This window comes from Myxine glutinosa, chromosome 5, assembly GCF_964187855.1.
Source record: "Myxine glutinosa chromosome 5, kmMyxGlut1.1, whole genome shotgun sequence".
Lineage (NCBI taxonomy): Eukaryota > Metazoa > Chordata > Myxini > Myxiniformes > Myxinidae > Myxine > Myxine glutinosa.
The window spans coordinates 72,794,988-72,820,126 of NC_136265.1; the positions used below are offsets into that span (position 1 = coordinate 72,794,988).

The 25,139-nt window shown below is 44.6% G+C and overlaps 1 protein-coding gene across 3 annotated transcripts; it reads left to right on the forward strand.

The window, feature by feature from the left end:
• The first annotated feature begins 572 nt into the window (after positions 1 to 572).
• On the forward strand, positions 573 to 21,601 carry MRGBP (MRG domain binding protein). 3 transcript variants are annotated; one of them, XM_078778189.1, is made up of 5 exons: positions 573 to 734; positions 4,361 to 4,482; positions 10,410 to 10,497; positions 10,725 to 10,790; positions 17,911 to 21,601. In XM_078778189.1, the coding sequence occupies exons 1-5, from the start codon at positions 608 to 610 to the stop codon at positions 18,054 to 18,056; spliced, it is 549 nt and encodes a 182-aa protein (XP_078634315.1). In that variant the 5' UTR covers positions 573 to 607; the 3' UTR covers positions 18,057 to 21,601. The 3 variants fall into 3 exon arrangements, with proteins under 3 accessions (XP_078634315.1, XP_078634314.1, XP_078634316.1); XM_078778188.1 differs by having other exon boundaries at positions 575 to 734; positions 10,725 to 10,819; XM_078778190.1 differs by lacking the exon at positions 10,725 to 10,790 and having other exon boundaries at positions 575 to 734.
• The last annotated feature ends 3,538 nt before the right edge of the window (positions 21,602 to 25,139 follow it).

Below are 25,139 nucleotides of genomic sequence, written 5' to 3' on the forward strand. Positions count from 1 at the left end.
GAGGACAAAGTAACGCCCATTCGTGTTCGCTGCAGCAGATAAATTAGAGGTACAGTACTGTATTGTGAATTTTGCGCTTTGTCATGGTCAAACAATCGAGATCAAGGCTTGTCTTTGGACATACCACAGCCTTCCTTTGTTGTTGTCTTGAATTTTTGAAAGTTTTTTTGGGGGGGAGCTATATTCCTGCCATATGTGTACACGTGAAATAGACAAAATGCTCCCTCCTTCAGATCATATTTGACGCGTACCCGCCTTTTGCCACTTGTATTGAATTTACTCGCTGTTAATAACGCTTAGCACTTGTACCTGTGGTTATTGGCCTTTCTAAGAGTAAGACGTGAATACGCAGACATAGAAACTTGAGGTGTATACATACATATTGACAAAAACGGATGTGGTATACCCTTATGAAATTATATGTGATGAAAGATCTTTCTTTGGATTTATATTCACGATGATTTAATTTCGTAAAAAGAATGTCAATGATGAAGGGATTTAAGCAGAATGATAAAATTAATTATACTTGCGGGGCGTGGCGCATGGGCTCGCTGCTCCATTGCCATTTGCCGCCATTAAAATTTGGAAGAAGAAGAGTGTTGTTTACATGGCCGAAACCAGCGTGGTGGATAATAATTGCGCCAGTTCGCGGGATCCTGATACAGGGTCCTTGGTATGGAGCCCCGAGCTGGAGGTTTGTCTCTTCCACGCTATGATCGGCCATAAACCCGTTGGTAAGTTTGAATGAGTTTCATTTCCATCTCTCAGGTGTGGGGCGTTCCGTTTGGAGGTTCAACCTAATTGGGAGGGGGGTCTCCCACGTGCATCGACCACCTTTTGGGGGCTTTGTGCATTTGTACACGCAAGCAATTGTTTCCTGCAAATGCAATGCAAACGTGTACGGCTTGAGTAGAGAAGCTGCAGTTTCCTTGAAGTATGAAGGTTCTCAGTCTTAATAATAATAAGTCGGGTTTTATTATCAACTAAGAGTATGTTCGTTGTCATGAGAAACGAGGTGCGCCTGACGTTTTGACTTTGAGCGTTCCACCTTCACCTTCACTAGGAATGACTAAAAAGAGCGATCTAACATTGCACACTTTCACCTTCACTCGGAATGACTAAAGAGAGCGATCTAACATTGCACACCTTCACCTTCATTAGGAATGACTAAAAAGAGCGATCTAACATTGCACACCTTCACCTTCACTCGGAATGACTAAATAGAGCGATCTAACATTGCACACCTTCACCTTCACTCGGAATGACTAAAGAGAGCGATCTAACATTGCACTCCTTCACCTTCACTAGGAATGACTAAAAAGAGCGATCTAACATTGCACACCTTCACCTTCACCAGGAATGACTAAAAAGAGCGAGCTAATGTTGCACACCTTCACCTTCATTAGGAATGACTAAAAAGAGCGATCTAACATTGCACACCTTCACCTTCACTCGGAATGACTAAAGAGAGCGATCTAACATTGCACACCTTCACCTTCACTAGGGATGACTAAAAAGAGCGATCTAACATTGCACACCTTCACCTTCACTAGGAATAACTAAAAAGAGCGATATAACATTGCACACCTTCACCTTCACCAGGAATGACTAAAAAGAGCGATCTAATGTTGCACACCTTCACCAGGAATGACTAAAAAGAGCGATCTAACATTGCACACATTCACCTTCACTAGGAATAACTAAAAAGAGCGATCTAACATTGCACACCTTCACCTTCACCAGGAATGACTAAAAAGAGCGATCTAATGTTGCACACCTTCACGACCCCTTGTATTGTGGAGTTTTATTGTACGTTTTTTGTAGATATCTTCGCATTCCAATTGTACCGTACCTACTTTATTCAGGTACTCCATTGAAAAAGATAACGTGTAAACATTTGTGGTCAACGTTGGCACAAATGCAGACAAACGGACCCAATGTTGGCACATATGCAGACAAACGGACCCAATGTTGGCACATATGCAGACAAACGGACCCAATGTTGGCACATATGCAGACAAACGGACCCAACGTTGGCACGTGTGCAGACAAACGGACCCAACGTTGGCACGTGTGCCGACAAACGGACCCAACGTTGGCACGTGTGCCGACAAACGGACCCAACGTTGGCACGTGTGCCGACAAACGGACCCAACGTTGGCACGTGTGCCGACAAACGGACCCAACGTTGGCACGTGTGCCGACAAACGGACCCAACGTTGGCACGTGTGCCGACAAACGGACCCAACGTTGGCACGTGTGCCGACAAACGGACCCAACGTTGGCACGTGTGCCGACAAACGGACCCAACGTTGGCACGTGTGCCGACAAACGGACCCAACGTTGGCACGTGTGCCCACAAACGGACCCAACGTTGGCACGTGTGCCCACAAACGGACCCAACGTTGGCACGTGTGCCGACAAACGGACCCAACGTTGGCACGTGTGCCGACAAACGGACCCAACGTTGGCACGTGTGCCGACAAACGGACCCAACGTTGGCACGTGTGCCGACAAACGGACCCAACGTTGGCACGTGTGCCGACAAACGGACCCAACGTTGGCACGTGTGCCGACAAACGGACCCAACGTTGGCACGTGTGCCGACAAACGGACCCAACGTTGGCACGTGTGCCGACAAACGGACCCAACGTTGGCACGTGTGCCGACAAACGGACCCAACGTTGGCACGTGTGCCGACAAACGGACCCAACGTTGGCACGTGTGCCGACAAACGGACCCAACGTTGGCACGTGTGCAGACAAACGGACCCAACGTTGGCACGTGTGCCGACAAACGGACCCAACGTTGGCACGTGTGCAGACAAACGGACCCAACGTTGGCACGTTATGTGCAGACAAACAAACGGACCCAACGTTGGCACGTTATGTGCAGACAAACAAACGGACCCAACGTTGGCACGTTATGTGCAGACAAACAAACGGACCCAACGTTGGCACGTTATGTGCAGACAAACAAACGGACCCAACGTTGGCACGTTATGTGCAGACAAACAAACGGACCCAACGTTGGCACGTTATGTGCAGACAAACAAACGGACCCAACGTTGGCACGTTATGTGCAGACAAACAAACGGACCCAACGTTGGCACGTTATGTGCAGACAAACAAACGGACCCAACGTTGGCACGTTATGTGCAGACAAACAAACGGACCCAACGTTGGCACGTTATGTGCAGACAAACAAACGGACCCAACGTTGGCACGTTATGTGCAGACAAACAAACGGACCCAACGTTGGCACGTTATGTGCAGACAAACAAACGGACCCAACGTTGGCACGTTATGTGCAGACAAACAAACGGACCCAACGTTGGCACGTTATGTGCAGACAAACAAACGGACCCAACGTTGGCACGTTATGTGCAGACAAACAAACGGACCCAACGTTGGCACGTTATGTGCAGACAAACAAACGGACCCAACGTTGGCACGTTATGTGCAGACAAACAAACGGACCCAACGTTGGCACGTTATGTGCAGACAAACAAACGGACCCAACGTTGGCACGTTATGTGCAGACAAACAAACGGACCCAACGTGGCACGTTATGTGCAGACAAACAAACGGACCCAACGTGGCACGTTATGTGCAGACAAACAAACGGACCCAACGTTGGCACGTTATGTGCAGACAAACAAACGGACCCAACGTTGGCACGTTATGTGCAGACAAACAAACGGACCCAACGTTGGCACGTTATGTGCAGACAAACAAACGGACCCAACGTTGGCACGTTATGTGCAGACAAACAAACGGACCCAACGTTGGCACGTTATGTGCAGACAAACAAACGGACCCAACGTTGGCACGTTATGTGCAGACAAACAAACGGACCCAACGTTGGCACGTTATGTGCAGACAAACAAACGGACCCAACGTTGGCACGTTATGTGCAGACAAACAAACGGACCCAACGTTGGCACAAAAAAGAACATGGGCGGGGTCTGTGAGCATGTAATTTGATTGGTCGAGATGACATGTAATACTTTGTCGAAGTACTGCTAAATAAAAGGGTTTTTGAAAGAGCCAAAAAGACAATTTGTGCTCTACAGTGTTTAATTATATAATTCAATTTAAATGAATTAAAGATTTTCAAGATCGTATAAATTATTTTTGGAAGTTTACCACCGCTGATTTAGCATCTTTTACACCACTTTATTTAAAATGTTAAATTAGTTCTTCATGCCTGGTTTTTGTCCTTTATGGTGTCCTTAAAAACCAAATTTCCTTGTTTCCATACTTTTTGGAATAATATTCCTACATCCTTTTTCATTTTTAGTGTGTGTGTGTGCGTATGCATGATGGTGCCGGTAACCCAACGTGAAATGTTCCCACAGGTGTGAACCGGCACTTTCATATGATCTGCATCCGCGACAAGTTCAGCCAGAACATTGGGAGGCAGGTTCCTTCCAAGGTGTTGTGGGATCATCTGAATACTTTCTATGACATTCAGGCACTGGTACGTTGTTCTTCTCGCTTAGTCACATGAGTATAAAACCACCTTTAGAGGCCATTTTTCCTCGCAAAGCAGGGGTTGGCCTTTTTCGGGAACCGTGGTTGTTGTTGTTTTTCGGTCCGCTTTTTGAAGCAATGTTTTACGGCCGGATGCCCTTCCTGACGCCAACCCTTTTTGCCGCCTTTAACGACAAACAGGGAATTACCAGTGAACTGGTACTCAATTAGCCGACCTCGGAAGGATGACAGGCTGAGTCAACCCCCCTGGCGTTAATTCAGCGATCGACCAGGATTCGAACCCAGGATCCTAGGATCCACCCCTTCCGACCTCACTGACTACTACAACCACACTCTCTCCTCCTGCCTTGACCAGCTTGCGCCTGTAAAAACCAAAACAGTTTCTTTCACCCATTCTGCTCCCTGGTTTACCCCTGAACTCCACCTGATGAAAACTCGTGCTCGCCAACTTGAAAGACTCCGCAATAAAACGGGTCTCACAGTTCACTCCCAAGCCTACAAGGACCACCTACAACACTACAAAGATGCCCTCTCCCGCGCCCGCTCTGCCTACTACTCTCAAATTATCCACTCTGGCTCCGGAAACCCAAAAGCACTCTTCTCGACAATAAACAAACTCCTCCGCCCCCTGAACACCACCACCCAGTCATTCACAGTAGACAACTGCATCTCCTTCCTCTCTTTCTTCCAACGCAAAATTGACAACATCTACAACAGCTTGACCACCGCCGCACCCGCTCCCCCTCCAACCACCTGCCCCCCCTTGTCCTGCCATCCCCTGTCTCGGTTCTCCCCAATCTCCCCTACTGACCTCTCTGAACTCCTCATAGGAATGAAAACTGCCACCTGCACTCTTGACCCCATCCCCTCCAGCTTTGTCAAAGCCTCCCTCCCTGCTCTCTCTCCACTTATCATTGCAACAATAAACTCCTCCCTGTCTACAGGCATCGTCCCACCTTCCCTCAAAATTGCTGCTGTTACCCCCATTCTAAAAAAACCTGGTCTAAACCCTGACACCCTAAACAACTTCAGACCCATCTCCAACGTACCCTTTCTGTCAAAAGTTTTGGAACGCGCTGTAGCCACTCAACTCAAACATCATCTCTCTGCCAATAACCTGTATGAAACATTCCAATCCGGATTCCGGTCCAACCACAGTACTGAAACTGCTCTCCTCAAAATCACCAATGACCTTCTCCTCTCCTCTGACGCTGGCAACCTCAACATTCTCGTCCTCCTCGACCTCAGCGCTGCCTTTGACACCATCGATCACACTATCCTCCTCACCCGACTTGAATCCACCTTTAACGTTACCGGCACTGCCCTCTCTTGGATTAAATCATACCTCTCTGACAGATGCCAGTTCATCTCCATCAATAACTGCAAATCCCCCACTGCTCCCCTCCCCCAAGGTGTCCCCCAAGGTTCAGTTCTTGGCCCCCTCCTCTTCATCCTTTACCTGTCCCCGCTCGGTCACTTAATCCGCCGTCATGGTCTCCAATTCCACTGCTTCGCCGATGACATCCAGCTTTTCATCTCCACCAAGTCCGTCTCCACCGACACCCACTCTATCCTGACAAACTGCATCACTGAAATAAAATCCTGGCTTCAAATCAACTTCCTCAAGCTCAACTGTGATAAATCTGAAATAATCATCATTGGCCCAAAAACGCTCACAAAATCCACCCATAACTTTGCCCTCAACATCGACGGTATCCCAGTATCCACCTCCCCTCACATCCGGAATCTTGGCGTCATCTTTGACCAAACCCTTTCCTTCGACAAATACACTAAACAGATCACAAAGTCAGCCTTCTTTCACCTGAAAAACATTGCCCGTCTCCGCTCATCCCTCTCCTCCACGGCTGCAGAAACCCTCATCCACGCCTTCATCACCTCCCGTCTGGACTACTGCAATAGCCTCCTCTATGGTTCACCCTCAAAAATCACCAATAAACTCCAATACATTCAGAACTCCGCTGCCCGTCTACTCACCCATTCCCGGACCCGTGACCACATCACCCCCGTCCTTTACAAGCTTCACTGGCTCCCCATCCCCCAGAGAATCCAGTACAAAATTCTCCTCTTGACATACAAAGCCCTCCATAACCTGGCCCCATCCTACCTGGCTGACCTCCTCTCCAGACACACTCCCACCCGCAACCTCCGCTCTGCTGGTACCAACCTCCTGACCCCCTCCATCCGGACCAAATTCAGATCCTGGGGGGACAGGGCCTTCTCCATCGCTGCTCCCACCCTCTGGAACTCACTACCTCACACCATCAGAGACTCCTCCTCACTCACCACATTCAAAACATCACTAAAGACCCACCTGTTCAACACTGCATTCAACATTCAACCCACAGCATTTAACCCCTGACTATCTCTTCTCCTTCTCCCTCCTTTTGCTTTAAATATTTCCCTATTGATTCTTGTCTTTTTGCAATTGTTGTTTTCATGTATTGTTATGCATTATGTTTGCCACTCTGTCAAAGCGCCTTTGGGCTTCTGGAAAAGCGCTATACAAAATAAATGAATTATTATTATTATTAGGATCTAAAGCCGGCACCCTAGCCGCTAGCCCAACACCAGGGCTTCAACATTCACATGAGTAACCCTAGCCGCTCTAGCACCCTAGCCGCTCACTTCAACATTCACATCACATGAGTAAACATTCCAAAACCAAACGATGTTTATTTGTATCCCTTGTCCATCGTGATAATTGTGAGTTTGAATGTCGCCCGCTGCACCGTGCAGTCCCAAAGATAAATATTTCCTTTTAATTTATTTATTTTCTCGTTCTGAAGCCCTTTGGCTTGAATTGAAGGACTTCCACCATTACCGTGTAATCTTCTAACTTACTGGTGAGATTGGCCCAATTGTATTCCAATTCCAGGACATCTAATTATTGTTTTTTTTTGTAAATTCTGAATGTTTTATTTGTTTTCCATGATACAAATAACATCTTGGTACTTATTCCCACCTGGGTGATCTGGGTCCCACTTTCTTTTCGAAAATATAAGTTTAATGCAAATTGCTCCAAGAGCATTTATTATCACCCACGACGTGTGCACGAGCACGTAATGTTTACCAGACCAGGTGAAGACGGTACGTTTACCCACCCAATTGTTGTTCATTAGCGAGCCACCTGGGTATTAACCAGCAGTCCCTTTCATCAAGGGTAATTACATCAAGAACACGAGAACGGCACTTAGTAGAGAGCAAACCTCCGCCTGGTTGGCCATATCACTCAATAGTGAAGAATCACTTTAAAAATTCTACTACCTGGATCCAGATCCGGATCTTCACCAAAATCGAATGGATTCTTCCTTGTCACATGCACAACCTGTCCAACAAGTTTCATCCAAATCCATCCACAACGTTTTGAGATATCCTGTTATGTATCGTTTTTGGCCCTATCTCACAATTGTGAAGAATCGCTCAAAAACTTCTACTAGCTGGAACCGTATCCGGATCTTCACCAAAATTGAATCGATTCTTCCTTGTCACATACGCTACATCTCTGCCCAATTTCGTCCAAATCAATCCACAACTTTTTGAGATATCCTTCTATCTATTGTTTTTGGCCCTATCTCCCAATGGTGAAGAATCGCTTTAAAAAATTTTTTAAACTTCTCATATCCGAATCCATATTCAGATCTTTACCAAAATCGAATCGAATCGTCCTTGTCAGACACCCAACCAGTCCATCAAGTTTCGTCCAAATCTGTCCACAACTTTTTGAGATATCCTTCTATCTATTGTTTTTGGCCCTATCTCCCAATGGTGAAGAATCGCTTTAAAAAAAATTTAAAAATTCTCATATCCGAATCCATATTCAGATCTTCACTAAAATCGAATCGAATCGTCCTTGTCAGACACCCAACCGATCCACCAAGTTTCGTCCAAATCTGTCCACAACTTTTTGAGATATCCTGCTATATGTATCGTTTTGGCCCTATATCCCAATGGTGAAGAATCGCTTTAAAAATTATAGTCGGATCCGAATCCGGATCTTCACCAAAATCTAATCATTTTGTCTTTGTCACATACGCTAAATCTCTGCCAAATTTCGTCCGAATCCGTCCACAACTTTGTGAGATATTTTGTTCACAAACGGACAGACAAATGGACAGACAAACAGACAGGGGTGAAAACATAACCTCCATCCACCTTTGGTGGCGGAGGTAATCATTTGAGAAGTTTATATTTGCTCGGATGTATTTGATAAGGTGTTTTAAAGTTCGGATCATGGATTTTAAACTAGTAATAGGCCTCCACAACCATCGTTGATCATGTTGCGGATTGTCAGCCGATGAAAAAGGACTTTCCGGAAAATTCCGGTCAACACAAAGTTCAGGATAATATTTTAGTTCTCATTGTCTTGTACGTCGTCAAATGTGCCACTGACACACGGACCGTATGATAGCTGACATACTTGGGCCGCGTATTATAGAGATTGGACATGGTGCAAGCCTAATTTTCTTCAGCTTGAGCTGAGAAAACCTTTCAATCAAATAGAGCCCAAGCTCGTGTGTCTTTCCGGTAATTCCTGGAAAATTCTGGGAAATTGATTCGTGTTCCTGCCTTTTCTGTTTTGTTTTGGGCTCGAACTGTCTCTCTTGGCAAGTGTCGATGTGCTTGCGTTTGTTTAGTGTACTGTGTGCATGTTCTTTCCCAACACCAAGGAAAGAGTCCTCAACTTGTATTTCATGGCTTTCAAAGCATCCCGCAACAAAGTCCGCAAAATGAGGGATAAATGCAATGGCAAAAGCGAGCTTCATACAAAGTTGCATAACGATTCCAAAAAGTCTGTTTTCTGTAAGTTTAGGTTGCAGGTGTTTCACGCATTAGGAATAAAGAACCGCGACCTCGGTTCGCTCGGCCTCAGCCGAATAAATGTCATGGTAGATTTGAAAATTTGATTTGCAAAACCTTTGATCATGCTCAGCTTCCGCAGCACAACTCGTTTTAAATTATTTGAATGCTTTAATCCTCATGTGCAATTCACTTGCATTAAAAAAAGAATAGGCTCTCAGGAGGAGAATGTTACTCAAATAAGTATATTCAGGACATCATGAAGTTTGTCGTGTGGGAGATGAGGATTGTTACCTAATAAGGGATCATGGAGAAGACAAAGCACTGACAGCGAGGTAACGAGCAGGAAAAGTGGCGATTGGATCCTCACGTGGCCCAGACGAGAAAGTGCAGAAACAAGCGTGAAAACGCACAACAAGACACGCAAATACATTACATCGACTAAATAACTGGAACGGCACTCGGAAGAGCGTATCCCTCCGCCACGCTGAACAGTTTGTGTGTCCCACTGATAGGCCGAAGCTGAATCCGGACCTTAACCAAAATGTTATCGGCTTTTTCTTGTCACCTACCCAACTCGTCCACCAAGTTTTGTCATAATCTGTCCACAACCTCTTTAAATATCGTGCTATACGGTATGTCGTTTTTGGCCCCTTCTCTCAATGGTGAAGGATCACTTGAAAAATTCTGGGATCTGGATCTTTACCAAAATTCGTCCTTGTCACATCCAACCTCTCCACCAAATTTCGTCTGGATCCGTGCATAACTTTTTGAGATATCCTGCTCACAACAGAAAGACATGGGTGAAACACCGTATGATTTTATTTTGATCCCACGCTTTCCGTATTCCACCTCCAACACCCCTCCCTTGATCCTAACGACTTTCTCCAAAATATCTTCCCTGTACAAAAGCATCCTCTCCAGAATTCCTGTGTCCTTGAAAATCCCCCCTCTGCCCTCCCTCCCCCCCTCCCCCCTCGCCCCCCCCCCCCCCCTCAGGTCTGTGCAGTTTACTCATTTCCTCTCCTCCCTCCCCCTTCCACATGTCGGTTCTCATAAACTTGCGTAATTGTTTTTTTCTCTTCTTTGATCCAGAATGAATCCGAGGTTCTGCCCTTTCCCAACACGGAGTGGCCTTTCTCCTTGCCAGAGGAGATCAGGGCCATGAGAGAGAGGAAAGATGGTGAGAGTCACGGGGTTCTTGTTGGGTATGCAAAGGAAGGCCTGTGATTATTTGCCGATTTACCCGGTGAGCTTCCCAATTGTCAAGCAAACTGACTTCCTGGTTTTGGGAGTTTTTAGATTGGTCCAGGAACCTGCTGGTAGGAAGGTAGGTAGGTAATCTAGACTTTACTTGAGTAAAAGTGATTGGTTAAAACCACAGCAATATCTTGTCATTTGCAATTGCAGTGAAAGGAGGGGAATGTTTTGAGGATGTGGACAAGCCCAGGCAACCAAGTATATCTGCAGAGGAGAGTAAGATGGCGGACAGCTTCTCCTCGGGGGTGAATCTGTCTATCTCGCTATCCATGGAACTTTTTTTTTCTTTTTTCGCGCCATTATTCTTTTTTTGTTTTTGAGCGCGTGTTAACTATTATGACCACCTCCTTGCCATCCTGCAAAACTATCCCCTTCATCCACGCCACACATTCTCCATCTCGCTATCTGTCAATTTAAGGAGGTAAGGCCGAAAAAAATATATTGCTGGTCTCTGGTCAGGCCAAAGTTCCAGAATTGATGCGGCGATGCGGGTTTTTTTTTCTTTTTTTCTTTTTTGAAAAGCATGGATTGCACATATAAAGGTGGTGTTTTTTGTGTCCTCATGCCTTGCGGTCCTCCTCATCTGCCGTGGCGCCGTCCAGAGAGAAATTAAAGACAGCCAATGGGACTTGTAGGCCTTTTTTTTGTAAATAATAATGAACACAAGCTTAAGTTATTTTAAAATGTATTTATTCTGAAAATTATTAAGTTCTTCAAGCATATTATAGACTGCCATTTCGTTCTCGAGATCGTCTCGCCGTACCGTTAAACATTCCAATGCGTCGATCGCGTCAACACTGCGCATGCGCAAGTGGTCTAACAGGCCGATGGTCTCCCACGATCTCTTCTCCCAGTCCACCAGATTATCACAGACACTTACAACTTCATGACAAACGAGATAGGATCCAGGCCTAACTAACGAGACCACCCGCAGCTCTCTAGGCCTTCTGGTTGCTTCACACGAACCCGACAAAGAACGTCTCCGTTTCAATAAATTACAATATCCAGCCGATAGAGGCCTTGCATCGCGTGAGCGTCGTCCATGGCAACCGGTTCCGGCCGCCATCTTGGGTGGCATAAACAACATGACGGGAAAGCTGTCGTTTGATCAGACGGACCTGTCAGTTTACGCCGCTAGCTTGCCCGTTGAGGCGTTTTCGCGGTATTGCGAAAAACTGAGGCTGTCATCTGCCTGTGGACCCGTGTGGACCCACAAGTATGCCACACACACACCACAGTCCACACACAGTCCACACGTACACCACAAGTATGTCACACGTACGCCACACACACTCCACAAGTACGCCACACACACTCCACACACACGCCACACGTACGCCACACACACTCCACATGTACGTAACCAAATGCCTAATCCTGCTTTTCGCTTCGCGAGCAAAGGTAACAACCTCATGAGCCATATTCTCACCTGAGAGCTGCAGTCAAGGCAGCTATGAATCCGTTTTCACGTTGTCGTCCGGAAAACGGTAGAATGACGATCCCGATCCCTTATGAAATCGGGCTGTACATCCGACAGCACAACAACTCTTTACCATCGTGTAGGGGGCAATTTCTATGTGAGACGAGTTTCAAATTGCCGCCATTACGTATGGTGGCAGAAGCAATGTTTTGCCACCCAAGCGGTCACGTGACTCAGACGATGACGTCACATGCAACTTCCCCATTGGATTCATGACGTCACGGCACACAAAACTACTCATCTTTGGAATGGCTGGTTGGATTTGGACAAACTAAACGCAGTTTTGTAGGGGAGAACCGTGCGCGAACGTCGATACCAAATTTGAAAAAAAAAATTGTTGACGCACAGGGTCAAAATCGATGCGCGCGCTGACCAGAACCCGGAAATGTATTTTTCTCGGCCTCAACAACGAGACTAATCTCCTGTCATGGCGATCGTAATTGTAACTCGAGATCCAACACTTGATCCAATTATGACATTTTCAGGGATAAGTTTTAATTTTTTTATGAAGTTTCCTTGCATTTGCCGTGATGATTCCTCACCTTGAGAGTATTTGTTAGGGAGATTTCATTCTCCAACGAGAATGTCACTCGGTGGAGTGCATACATCCGCTAGGCTGAACAGTTTCCATTTTGTATCCCACTGATGGGCCGGATCTGGATTCGGACCTGAACCAAAATCGAATCTGCTTGTCCTCATCACCTAACCAACTCGTCCATCAAGTTTTGTCATAAGTCATCCACAACTTTTTGAAATATCATGCTACATATCGTTTTTGGCCCGACCACTCAATGGTTCTTCTTCACCATTGAGTGATATGGCCAACCAGGCGGAAGTATGCTCTCTACTGAGTGTCGTTCTAGTTTGTTTTTTGATTTATTATTTAATTGATTAGTTACTTTATTATTATCGATTAATTAAGTACTGTTACGTTTGTAGGGGGTAGACGATGATTACCTTCGAACCAGGTAGAATGTATAAATTAGCATGTTCCATATGTCATGATGAAGAAGAAGAACCATGTCGATGTACCATAAGTAGGGACTTTGTTTTAGACCGGACTGTCGTGTAAGTGTATCCTCGTCCCCATCAAATGATTGGGGTATGTTAATTAGCTCATGGATTATGGGTAAATTTATCCCCTGTGTGTCGATGCCTCTGTAATTTATTCCCTTTGTTCCTTTTGACACTGCACACACCTAGTAAGAAATCGCGCATTTAAACACCCTAATTAAAAACCAACTGGAAGCCAGGACATTGAGCGCTGCCACTGATAACATTGACTTGGTAAGCACACAGGTCGGGCAGGCCGAGAGTCGTGCCCCGAGGAGCAGTGATTGGTTGGGGTTTTGATTGACGGGAAGCACGGGTAAGATGGAACTCGCTGATGGGGTCGGGACGGAGACTTGTTGAGATGACGTCAGAGCCCGAGGAACAAAAGACTGTGTTCCCGATATTTTGTCCTCTTCGGCGTGGGGAGTTCTGAACGCTCTAGCAGACATTTTGTCTCAGTTGTGCCTTGTCGTTCTGAAGACCATAGCGAATGGTTGAGATTCCCTCTTGCACTTTCTCGTACTGGACCTCATATGAACGGTGGCACTTTGCTCTCTGGCTCAAGGAAGCTTATCACGGACCGGCCGTGTTCTGAGATCTTGCTGGTGGTCGTGCAGAGGCACAGCCGCGGCCCAGGAACTGCGGTTCTCCGTGCAGAGGACAGGTGGACGAGCACGGTGTGGAAGAGCGGGCTGCACGCTTGCTCGTTCGCCTTGCGCAGGAGGCCTACGTCACGCCCACGAGTGGCCTTGAGAATGAGGGCGTACTGAGGCCTGCTTTCCGCCAAGGCAGAAGCCGCGTCCGGATTGCATGCGCGGGGCTTTACGATTCTTGACAAGACACCTCGGCCAAATTGGAGCTAAGTGCCACGATAAATCACACGTTGTTCTTTTCTCGTTATTTTATCCCATTGTCCGTATACGAGTCTGTTTGTGGGGACATCCCAATTTAGGAATCGTCTATTTTGCCGTGTTTTATTTTGTACCGGCAATTTCTTTAATAAAGCCGGTATTTTTGTACAGTACATTTTCGTTTTGTTTGAGTTTATTTATTGCAGGTTTAAGGGCTGCTGGTGGGATCTGAAAAAGTAAGCTTAACGTTCTCCCCCTGCTTTCCCCCACGCGTATTCTCCTCTGTATTTTTGATTGAACGCCTCGGAGTAACAGTTTGTTCGGCTATCAGTTCCTTGGAAAGATTATAATTACCAGGAACGCGTCAGTACCTATTTGTTTCCTTTCTCTTCTGGGCAGATGGCCAACTGGCGGCCATTTTAATTGTAAAAAAACAAACGATGTTAAACACGTCCGCAACCATTTCTCGGAAATGCATTTACCGATCTTGTTCAAACTTTGCACACAGATAATGAATTATGGCTTGCATATGCACGTCATTCTCAGGCACCTTTTGAGCTAGGAAGCTGATATTTGGACACGACAGTGACCAAGTGATTTAGCTGTAAAGGCTATTTTTGATTTATTGATTAATCAATTGATTAATTGTTTAATTATTTGATTAGTGTCTTCTTAATTTAAAAAATTTTAAAGTTACAAATTCGGATTAAACGGTGGTGGTTTAGGTATTCCATTCGCCAATTCATGAAGAATTTAATTATTTTACGATGACTGTTTATTTATTTTCGTTATTAATCACTTATTTATTTTCTTTCTCATCTGGGCAATAACTCGGGCACCTTTTGAGCTAGGAAGCTGATATTTGGTCACGACAATGACGAAGTGATGTGGCTATAAAGGATATTTTTGTTTTATTGATTAATCAATTGATTAATTGTTTAATTATTTGATTAATGACTTGTTAAAAAAATTTAAGTTACAAATTCGGATGAAATGGTGGTGGTTTAGGTATTCCATTCGCCAATTCATTAAGAATTTAATTATTTTACGATGACTATTTATTTATTTTCGTTATTAATCACTTATTTATTTTCTTTCTCATCCGGGCAATAACTCGGGCACCTTTTGAGCTAGGAAGCTGATATTTGGTCACGACAATGACGAAGTGATGTGGCTATAAAGGATATTTTTGTTTTATTGATTAATCAATTGATTAATTGTTTAATTATTTGATTAATGACTTGTTAAAAAAATTTAAGTTACAAATTCGGATGAAATGGTGGTGGTTTAGGTATTCCATTGGCCAATTGATTAATACTTTAATTGTTTTACGATGATTATTTATTTATTTTCGTTATTAATCACTTCTTTTCTTTCTCATCCGGGCAATAACTCGGGCACCTCTTGAGCTAGGAAGCTGATATTCGGACATGACAGTGACCAAGTGATGTGGCTATAAAGGATATTTTTGGTTTATTCATTAATCAATTAATCGAGTAATTATTTATTGATTCGTCAATTGATCAATTATTTATTTAATTTTTTTGATTAATGCCTTATTTAATTAATCTTCAAAAAGTTAGCTTCGGATGAAATGCCAGTTGTTGAGGTATGATGGTGAATGGCTGTTGAATGGCCAGCACAAGACAACAAACACAGGAAGTCAGATGAATGGATTAAGAAAATATTGTATGATCAATATTTGTTGATTTTAATTATTGTGGGTGCCGAAGTTGCCCATCTGCTGGGTGAAGGCCCCCCCAACCCCCTCACTCCCCCCGGCAATGCTACGCTGGAGGATGTTATTATTTATTTGGCATGGGGGCTGTACTGTGAATGTATCTGTACTTATCTATATAGTTGTCAAAGGGGTGCTAGGTGGTGGTGATGGTAAGGGAGGGGTGGTGATAGGTAGAGGAGGAAGGGGCTTCGTGTATTTTCCTTTTTTTAGTATAAATAAATCTTGACTTGTGTAGAAGCTAAATGACATACTGATGGAGGATTAAAGTGGAACAGGGACACAGACATCACATATGAGTGGGTAACTGATAGATATGATAAGGGTTGAGGGAGAGGAGGTTCAGGTAGAGAGGAGAGTATTGGGGTAACCCTGGTGAATGGCCAGCACAAGACAACAAACACAGGAAGTCACATGAATGAACGATAACGACTAGAGGGGTGAGGAATGGAGGTGAGCACCTTGTACACGAAGATAAGTGACCTTGGTTGGGTATGTATAAAAAGGTAAATATCATTAGAGACGGAATTGACCAAATTAACGTCAGGATTTTGTGGATGATGAGAAACTTGTGGTTTTGAATCTAAAATGAACTTTATCTTGAGCTCTGGAATGGTCCATAAGCATGACTCGCCATCAACCAAGTATTGTTACCTTATTTTGAAACGATACGAAATATTTATTTTTTAAGTTATACGAGTATTTTCACATTGCACAACTGGTATCAATTTACAGAACGGGTTTATATTTCAAGACGATTGAGGTTAGGGGGCACGGATTATCATTGGTGCAGCGGAAAAACTCTTGGACACAATAATCAAAGGAATGGACGAACTGGAAAAGACACGGGGAGACAATTAATTAAGTACTATAACATGTGCACGATTAGCAAAAGTATTAGGACAGCACGCCAAAGGTTAAACCCTCCCAATCTACCTGTATAATTTCTTACCACATTGTGGAAGCGGCACATGCTTCATCAAGGTGTGTAGCAGGTATTTTTTTAAATTCAGATATTGCTCGGCGAGGATCCAGATGTTCTCGAAATGACCCTCTCATTGAGTGTTTTGTCATTTTTGGAGAGGAGGGGGTGTAAGATCAGCTCCTGTTCACATTGAAAATAGGATAGGTGGACAAGATTATTAGCCCCTATTGGACTTAGTCCGAAACTGGGGCTTATGGATTTGGTCTCGTCTGTCCATGTGTCTGCAACCATATCTCGGAGTTTTATAGACCAATTTCGTTCCTACTTGGCACAAAGACAATACGTGATGTAATAAATATGCACATTATTTTGTTTCGAGATGAGGTCAAAGATGGCCGACTGGCGGCCATTTTAGTTGTAAAAAAACCCCGATGTTGAACACATCCGCAACCATTTCTCGGAAATGCATTTACCGATCTTGTTCAAAGTTGGCACACGGATAATGAATGATGGCTTGCATATGCACGTCATTTATTTTTCGAGATCAGATCCAAGATGGCCGACTGGCAGCCATTTTGTTACTTAAACGTGTCCTCATCCATTTATCAGACATGCATGGACCGATTTTCTTCAAACTTGGCACAAAGACGATACATGAGAGTATCGATATGCAAAATATTTTGTTTTGAAATCCGACCAAAGATAGATGACTGACGGCCTTTAACTGCGTACAGCAAAATTACTAAAGCCACAGTGGGGGCTATGACATGTCATATCTTTTTCTTCTTGTTAATTGATGAGACCAGGAGAGCCTCAGAATGTGTAATGGCACAAAGTTTCACTTATCCACCAACTTTGGTACCAAGAACTTGTGATAGGATGTGAACTCTGCTCTGCACCCAAAGGTGAGGCACTACACTATTGGAAATCAATCGAGAACCCTGCCCGTTTCCTTTCTCTCCCAATACGAGTGGTAACGCTGTGTGGTGGAAACCAGTGTACCCTTTGCATGACATGTCAGAGTATTGGGAGTTAGCAATTTAAGGTCCCTTCATCATTATCTCGATCTTTCTTTGCTATGGTTTCATTTATCATTGTTTCTCCTCTTCTTCTTTTTTTTCTCTCCCTCGTCATTTCACTTTCCATGATCTGCTTCATCCATATATTTTGTGGATTTTCATTTTCAATTGCATGTCAATGTTCTTTTATTTAGTTTTTCCTTCAAATTGTTAACTGCTTTTCTTCTTCCCCACTCTGCACCCTCTTGTCTTTTTTCTTTTTCTTTACAGAACTGGCGACGTGGGAGGGGAGGGAGGGGAGGGAGGGGGTTGAGAGGCGGAAGCGTGGGCGCCCCAGCGGCTCCACGGGGACAAGTAGCAACCCCTCAAGTCCTGGGAGTGTTGGGGGGACGACCGTTGTTAAACGCAAGCGTTAATGAATCCTCTTCACCTCGTCCACCCACCGCCCCACGCCCTTCAATGCCCACTAGTGCCTTGACGAAGAAAAAAATTAATACTCAGTAATTACTTCTGACTTGAGCTGTAGGATTTCTGTTTTTGATACATCGCGTTTCGTAATTGTAAGGATAAGGTTTAGTTGTCCATTGAGCCTCATAAGCTGTTTGGATTAACATTGGCCGATAATTGTTGTTGTTTTTTTGTTTGTTTGTTTGTTTTTTGGGTTTTTTTTGTCTCCACTAGCAAGTTTTACTTTGCCTGAATCCTCGAGGGTCTTTTTGAAACCATTACACGCTCATGGTAGACCCTCCAAGTACGAAGAAACCATGTCTGTAGTGCGCATGGTGAGGGTGAACGGTGCATCTTCTTCAGTAAAAGGACGTTCCTAGAGCTTGTTCGGATGTTCCTTGAAAATCAAGTGAAGATGTGATTTGAAAGATTTTCTTGATGGCGTTGAGACTTCTGATGCAGTTGAATTGTTCCGATGAGAAAGGACGCACTTGGCATTCTGAACGAGCTCATTTGAGTTTTGCTTCTCCTTTCGCCGGAATGCATGCGATCTCGTTCTGATCAAACCGGAATCGCTCTCACCTTCCGCGTCACCTTGGTTTTGGTTTCTGCTCATGGGAAATCTGGAGTTTAGTTCCAGCTCAAACCAGCTCCAGCTTGAACTCGTTCAGAACATGCTTGTGGAGACGAGACGTACATGGACTCACTTAAAACCAGCTTATTGTTTGCTCAAACATCTGTTCATCATTTTAATTCTCCCCAACCTTTTAGCCTCGTCTACTTCCGGTTATTTATTCCTGATACGTGTAACACCCTCCAATCCGACGGCAAACAGACTTTTTGGAATGGCCGCCGCATTTCCCATCTAAACATCATCATGTAACTCTGTCAAAAAAAAATTCAATATGGGTCGGCGCTCCGATGTTTAAAGTTGTCAATTGCTGAAGCAGTTGTGGCGAAAACGAATACTGATGCAAATAAAGATAAAAAAGTGAGGGCCTCGGACAACGTTCCACCTGATGGTCAAGGATGGTTGTGCGCACCTATTAAAGGTGTAATCGGTTTATAAGGCAGCCGCCTTTGCTGTAGCACCGCCACGAGTCCTATTTTAAGTTTTCATCCCTTTTTGATATTGTGCCCCTATGTGGGCTACCTTAATATAGCCGCTCCAGGTGGCCTACTTTCATTTTGTGCCCCCATGCAGCTAAATTCTATATAGCGCCGCTGGGCGGCTTACTTATAGCACCCCTCTGCAAGACCTACTTCAATATGGCGTCCCTCTGCAGGCCAACTTTATCATGGCATCTCTCTGCAGGCTGCTTTAATATGGCCTCCCTCTGTAGGCCTACTTTATCATGGAATCTTTCTGCAGGCCTGCTTTAATATGGCATCCCTCTGCAGGCCTACTTTATCATGGCATCTCTCTGCAGGCTGCTTTAATATGGCCTCCCTCTGTAGGCCTACTTTATCATGGAATCTTTCTGCAGGCTGCTTTAATATGGCATCCCTCTGCAGGCCTACTTTATCATGGGATCTCTCTGCAGGCTGCTTTAATATGGCATCCCTCTGCAGGCCTACTTTATCATGGAATCTCTCTGCAGGCTGCTTTAATATGGCCTCCCTCTGTAGGCCTACTTTATCATGGAATCTCTCTGCAGGCTGCTTTAATATGGCCTCCCTCTGTAGGCCTACTTTATCATGGAATCTTTCTGCAGGCCTGCTTTAATATGGCATCCCTCTGCAGGCCTGCTTTATCATGGAATCTCTCTGCAGGCTGCTTTAATATGGCATCCCTCTGCAGGCCTACTTTATCATGGAATCTCTCTGCAGGCCTGCTTTAATATGGCATCCCTCTGCAGGCCTACTTCAATATGGCCTCCCTCTGCAGGCCTGCTTTATCATGGAATCTCTCTGCAGGCCTGTTTTATCGTGGAATCTCTTTGCAGGCCTGCTTTATCATGGAATCTCCCTGCAGGCCTGTTTTCATGTGGCACCCTTATTTTGGCCTACTTCAATATGGCATCCCTCTGCAGGCCTGCTTTATCATGGAATCTGTCTGCAGGCCTGTTTTATCATGGAATCTCTCTGCAGGCCTGTTTTATCATGGAATCTCCCTGCAGGCCTGTTTTCATGTGGCACCCTTATTTTGGCCTACTTCAATATGGCATCCCTCTGCAGGCCTGCTTTATCATGGAATCTCTCTGCAGGCCTGTTTTATCGTGGAATCTCTTTGCAGGCCTGTTTTATCATGGAATCTCCCTGCAGGCCTGTTTTCATGTGGCACCCTTATTTTGGCCTACTTCAATATGGCATCCCTCTGCAGGCCTGCTTTATCATGGAATCTCTCTGCAGGCCTGTTTTATCATGGAATCTCTCTGCAGGCCTGTTTTATCATGGAATCTCCCTGGAGGCCTGCTTTCATGTGGCACCCTTATTTTGGCCTACTTCAATATGGCATCCCTCTGCAGGCCTGCTTTAACATAGCGCACCTGGGCGGCCGACTTTAATGCAGCACCCTTCCGCAGCTCTACTTTAATATAATACTCTGGTGTGTGAAAGGGGTCACCCAGGTAAATACCTTGGTGAGGCTCTGCATTGTTAAATGATCCACCTGGTTTCTGTTTTTGGATTGTCGGAGCTCCTGTACATTTAATACCCCTACATGGGAATGGGAATTGCATTGTGGGGTTGATGCAAAACCCATTGTTTTTGTTCACATCATGCATTCCTTCCCTCCATATTGTTCATGTTCTCATATACGAATTTGGTGACATCTGAACAGGTGTAACAGATGTATGCTCTGCCACCTTCGGTTTGAATTTCCTTCTGGTCGAGTCTGAATCTCGTGTCCATCATTGAGTTTCGTCCACCATTGTGACTTTTGGTCTCACTATCTGCACATTGTAGATGCGTTTGATACCTGTCCTCACCCCGATTTGAAGGGTACGTAACACCGAGCGTGCAACGTCCGCATGGATCCCAGAAGAAAAACCGCTCGGCGTTCGGAATGCCAGACCTGAATACTGCTTACTCCTTGGAACCTTGAGATATGAATGTTAACCATTAATTTGTTTCGATATAAATTTTGTTCATTTTGCTGTAAATACTCACCTGGGCTGTTTTTTTTGTTTTGTTTTTTTTATCGGATGAGGAGAAGGTTAAAGGTCTCGAACCTTTTTAAACCTTGTTTGGAAATGGCTACAAATATGGATTGCAAGATGGAAGGCACGAAGGAGCAAAACTCCGAAAGAATAGTTTTGATGCTTTGTTGACCTTGTTTAACTGAGTATTGGTTCACTGTGAACTGTCTTGGGAAGAATGAATGAATGAATTGGATGGTTCGTGTTACTCTGTGCTTGCGTGTTTGCATGTGGAACGCAAAAACATTGGATCCCTTGTGGGAACATGTCGTTTCGAACTTGTTCATGTTCTGTGTTGTTTTGTTGTTGTTTTTCCACATTTTCCATGACTTGAATAAATTGATTACCATGATGTTGTCATGGTGTGCCCATAATTGTGTGGTGGGATAAAATTGTTCAGGTAAAAGTGACGCCACGTCATCAAATATATTGTGACAGAGACCTGGCTGCTCTCAGATACCCCAAGAGGGTGGTGTCCACAACATTCACCTCTGGCTGGATATTCCCCCCCATAGTGGGTTTACCATACCTGTGAGATGACAGAAGCAGATGGGGAACCCTGCCGGCACCTGGGCAGTGAATGTTAATTCATCGAGCGGATCAACATTACGAGCCGCACCCTGTCAATTACCATAGGCCTATCAACTCTGGGTCAATGGCCCACAGGCATGCTGTCTTGATCAAAGCAGGACAGGACAAGTCGAGACGGTTCAAGCTTGTATTGGCAATGGCAGGTATTTACAACACGTATAACATTGCCATTACCTCTACGCGACGTAGCCGCCCTCGGAATTATTACAACACTTCTCCACAAAATGGCACAAAGAAACCCCCCAAACTTCCTGCTGTGTTCACGACCTGCTGATCAGCCTAACCACAGCTCGTCATTGGCTGACCCACAAAGCTTTTGGGAAAGGGGGTGGTTCCATGTGCTTGTTACTTTGAGATGGCTCCACACTTCCTGCCGTTTGTGCACTAACTCACACTGAGGGTTTGTTGTGGCTGGTCAGTGTGCGACAGGATTGATTGCTGTTTGCACGCAAACTCTGCCTCGGGCTCTCGTGGTGTATGGCGTGTGAGAAATGGCTCAAGTCCAGAATGTAAAGATGATGACAGGACGTGCACTTGACTAACAGTCACAACACATATCCTATCAACATAAATACAGCCGATTCCAGAGAGCGAAACAGAATACTATGAGACATAACTACAACTTTAATTGTGCATGTGTGTATGCTTTATTTCTGTCCAGGAAGTGCACGAGGCCCTCCCCGGACGCACAACCATCACACTACCCCCACCTCCCCACTCAGGCTCTCCCAAACTTGTTTCAGCATTCCTCTTTTCTCCCACTCTTTATTCCCACTGAACTTGCACAACTCCCATTACTCTAACCCTGTTTTAGTTTACAATTGCATTCCTATTCTAAAAAAAAAAGAAAGAAACAATGCGATGCAGAACTACGGCTATCCATCCTATATTAAGCGCATCGTATACTTTGCATTACATCATTCTGTACACCTGTACAGAAGGGCAACAGAGTGACTTGGCCAGATGGGGGCACTCCCTCCTACTCTTAAAAGATGGTAGTTTTTAAAATGGGCCCTGCTGCCTGCCATTGGCTCTCCCCACCCCCCCCCCCCCCCCATCAGCCTTTAATGGACTCTTTTGGCCTAGAAGGGCTGCAATTACTCACGCAAGGCCCACATGGCCGCTCAAAATGCACCGATGAGACCACGTGGCCGCTCGATGGTGGTGGTGAGTCTCCCTGGCCCACATGATCCCGTTAATCAAAGGTGAGTCGTCTCGACCCTCACAGGTCACACAACAAACTAGTCACAACACAACAAATATCATTTGTGCCATATTTGGTCGCAATCCCATCAGCGGTGTCGGAGAAGAATTTTCAAAGTTTTTATGGACACGGACGGACGATGCGCCATCGCATAAGATCCCCCAAACTTTGTTCCAGGTGAGCTAAAAAGAGAACAAGAAGATGTCATGCAGAGCACGATGCTTGCAAAATCCATCCCCCCCCCCCCCCCCCCCCCAAAAAGGTTGCCATTGATCCAGCAAATTGTCCATTTCATCAAGATTAAAATTGACGATCTTGATTAAAGCTCACGTCGATGTTAACTATTAGTTTATTGTTAACTATTATTTTCAGGATGAAAAGTGATGATTTTTCAGATGAAAATTGATGATTTTAGAAGTTTGACCTCGAGTTGACCTTTTGACCTCAATAGTTGGTTTCCCGATTTTGTGACTCTATATACAAGTCAATTGGATGAAAATTGATTTTTCAGATGGAAATTGATGGTTTTGGAAGTTTGACCAAAAGGTGACCTTTGACCTTTTAACCTCAAAAATATTTGGGTTCCCAATTTATTGACTCGATGTGCAACTGCTGTTCCATTTTCAATTCTATCGGATGAAAAATTGTGATTTTAGAAGGTTGACCTCCAGATGACCTTTGACCTCAATCAATGGGCTTCTCAATTTTGACGACCTCCACAAGTTGATGAACTTTCATGATAATCAGTTTAGAATTGTGAACTGTATGCAAGTGACAGACAGAACTGGCCACATGGATCGTTCTCTTTCCATATTTGGATCGTTGTCGGCAGATATGGCGATCGCTTTTTCAATATGCATAAAGGTTTCCGACATTGCTTTTGTTTATAGCTGTTTCGGATGTGGTGTGGGAAGTGCAGCTTCTTGCTCGTGCTGAAGTGCTCGTTGCTGTTCAAGTTTGATTACCGCATTTCCGGTGTATTAACCACACTTTTTATCGGCAAAAAAGTTTATAAGTTAGGGGTGCGGTTAATACACCAGAAAATACGGTCAGTCCTCCTTCCTATCGCAGCAACCTACCAAGAGTAATATTTTGGGCAGAGGCCTTTTTTCACTATCCTTCACAATTGTTACCTCTGCCACCGAAAGTGGACGAAGGTTGTGTTTTCACCCCTGTTTTTTTGTTTTGTTTTTGTTTTTAATACATGATCGAGGCACGGGAAAGAGGTAACATTCATCACAAAAAAAACGGACACATAAAACATATAATAAGGGAAGTGGTAGACAAGATGGGGAGAGGGTGAAGCACACAAGCACAACATTTGAGAAGAGGAAAAAAAAAAAAAATGTTTTTGTTTTTTTTTGTATTTAAAACGTTAGACAAAGGGTAGATGCTTGGGGGAGAAGAGAAAAATCTAAGAAACAAGCAATACAGCGAAGGAAAGAACTTAAATTAACAAAACACCAACGGGGGAGTCCTCAAGTTACAATGCCGCGCACGTGGAGCGAACAGAAAACGATTAATTAATTACAAGTTACACGAATTTCAAACCAAAACTAACTAGAAACACACAATAACACATCCACAATGAAATAACGAGTGGAAATTTTACAAAGACTCGAATGGAAAAATACTTAAACTTTTGATGCCGTGGAGAGATCACAGTCACAACCTCGCCCGAGGAACCGGAAGCGGAGGTCCAGAAATCCGGAACCGAGCTGTTTGTCCCATGTATCCTGTCTGAGCAGGATATCTCAAAAAGTTGTGGACGGATTCAGCCAAAACTTGGTGGACAGGTTGTGCGTGTGACAAGGACAAACTGATTAGGTTTTTGGTGATTATCCAGAGCCGGATCTGGATGCCAGAATTTTAAAAAGTGATTCTTCACCATCGACATATCGGGTGAAAAACGATATATAGCAAAGTATCTCAAAAAGTTGTGGACTAGTTATGACAAAACTCGGAGGGTGAGCTGGTTAGGTGACAAGAACAAGCCGATTAGATCTTAGGGACTGGATTCAGATCCGGCCTATCAGTGGGATACAAAACGTAAACTGTTCTGCCTGATGGAGTTATGAGCTCTTCCGAGTGCTGGCCTTGTTTTGTCATGCTTGCTC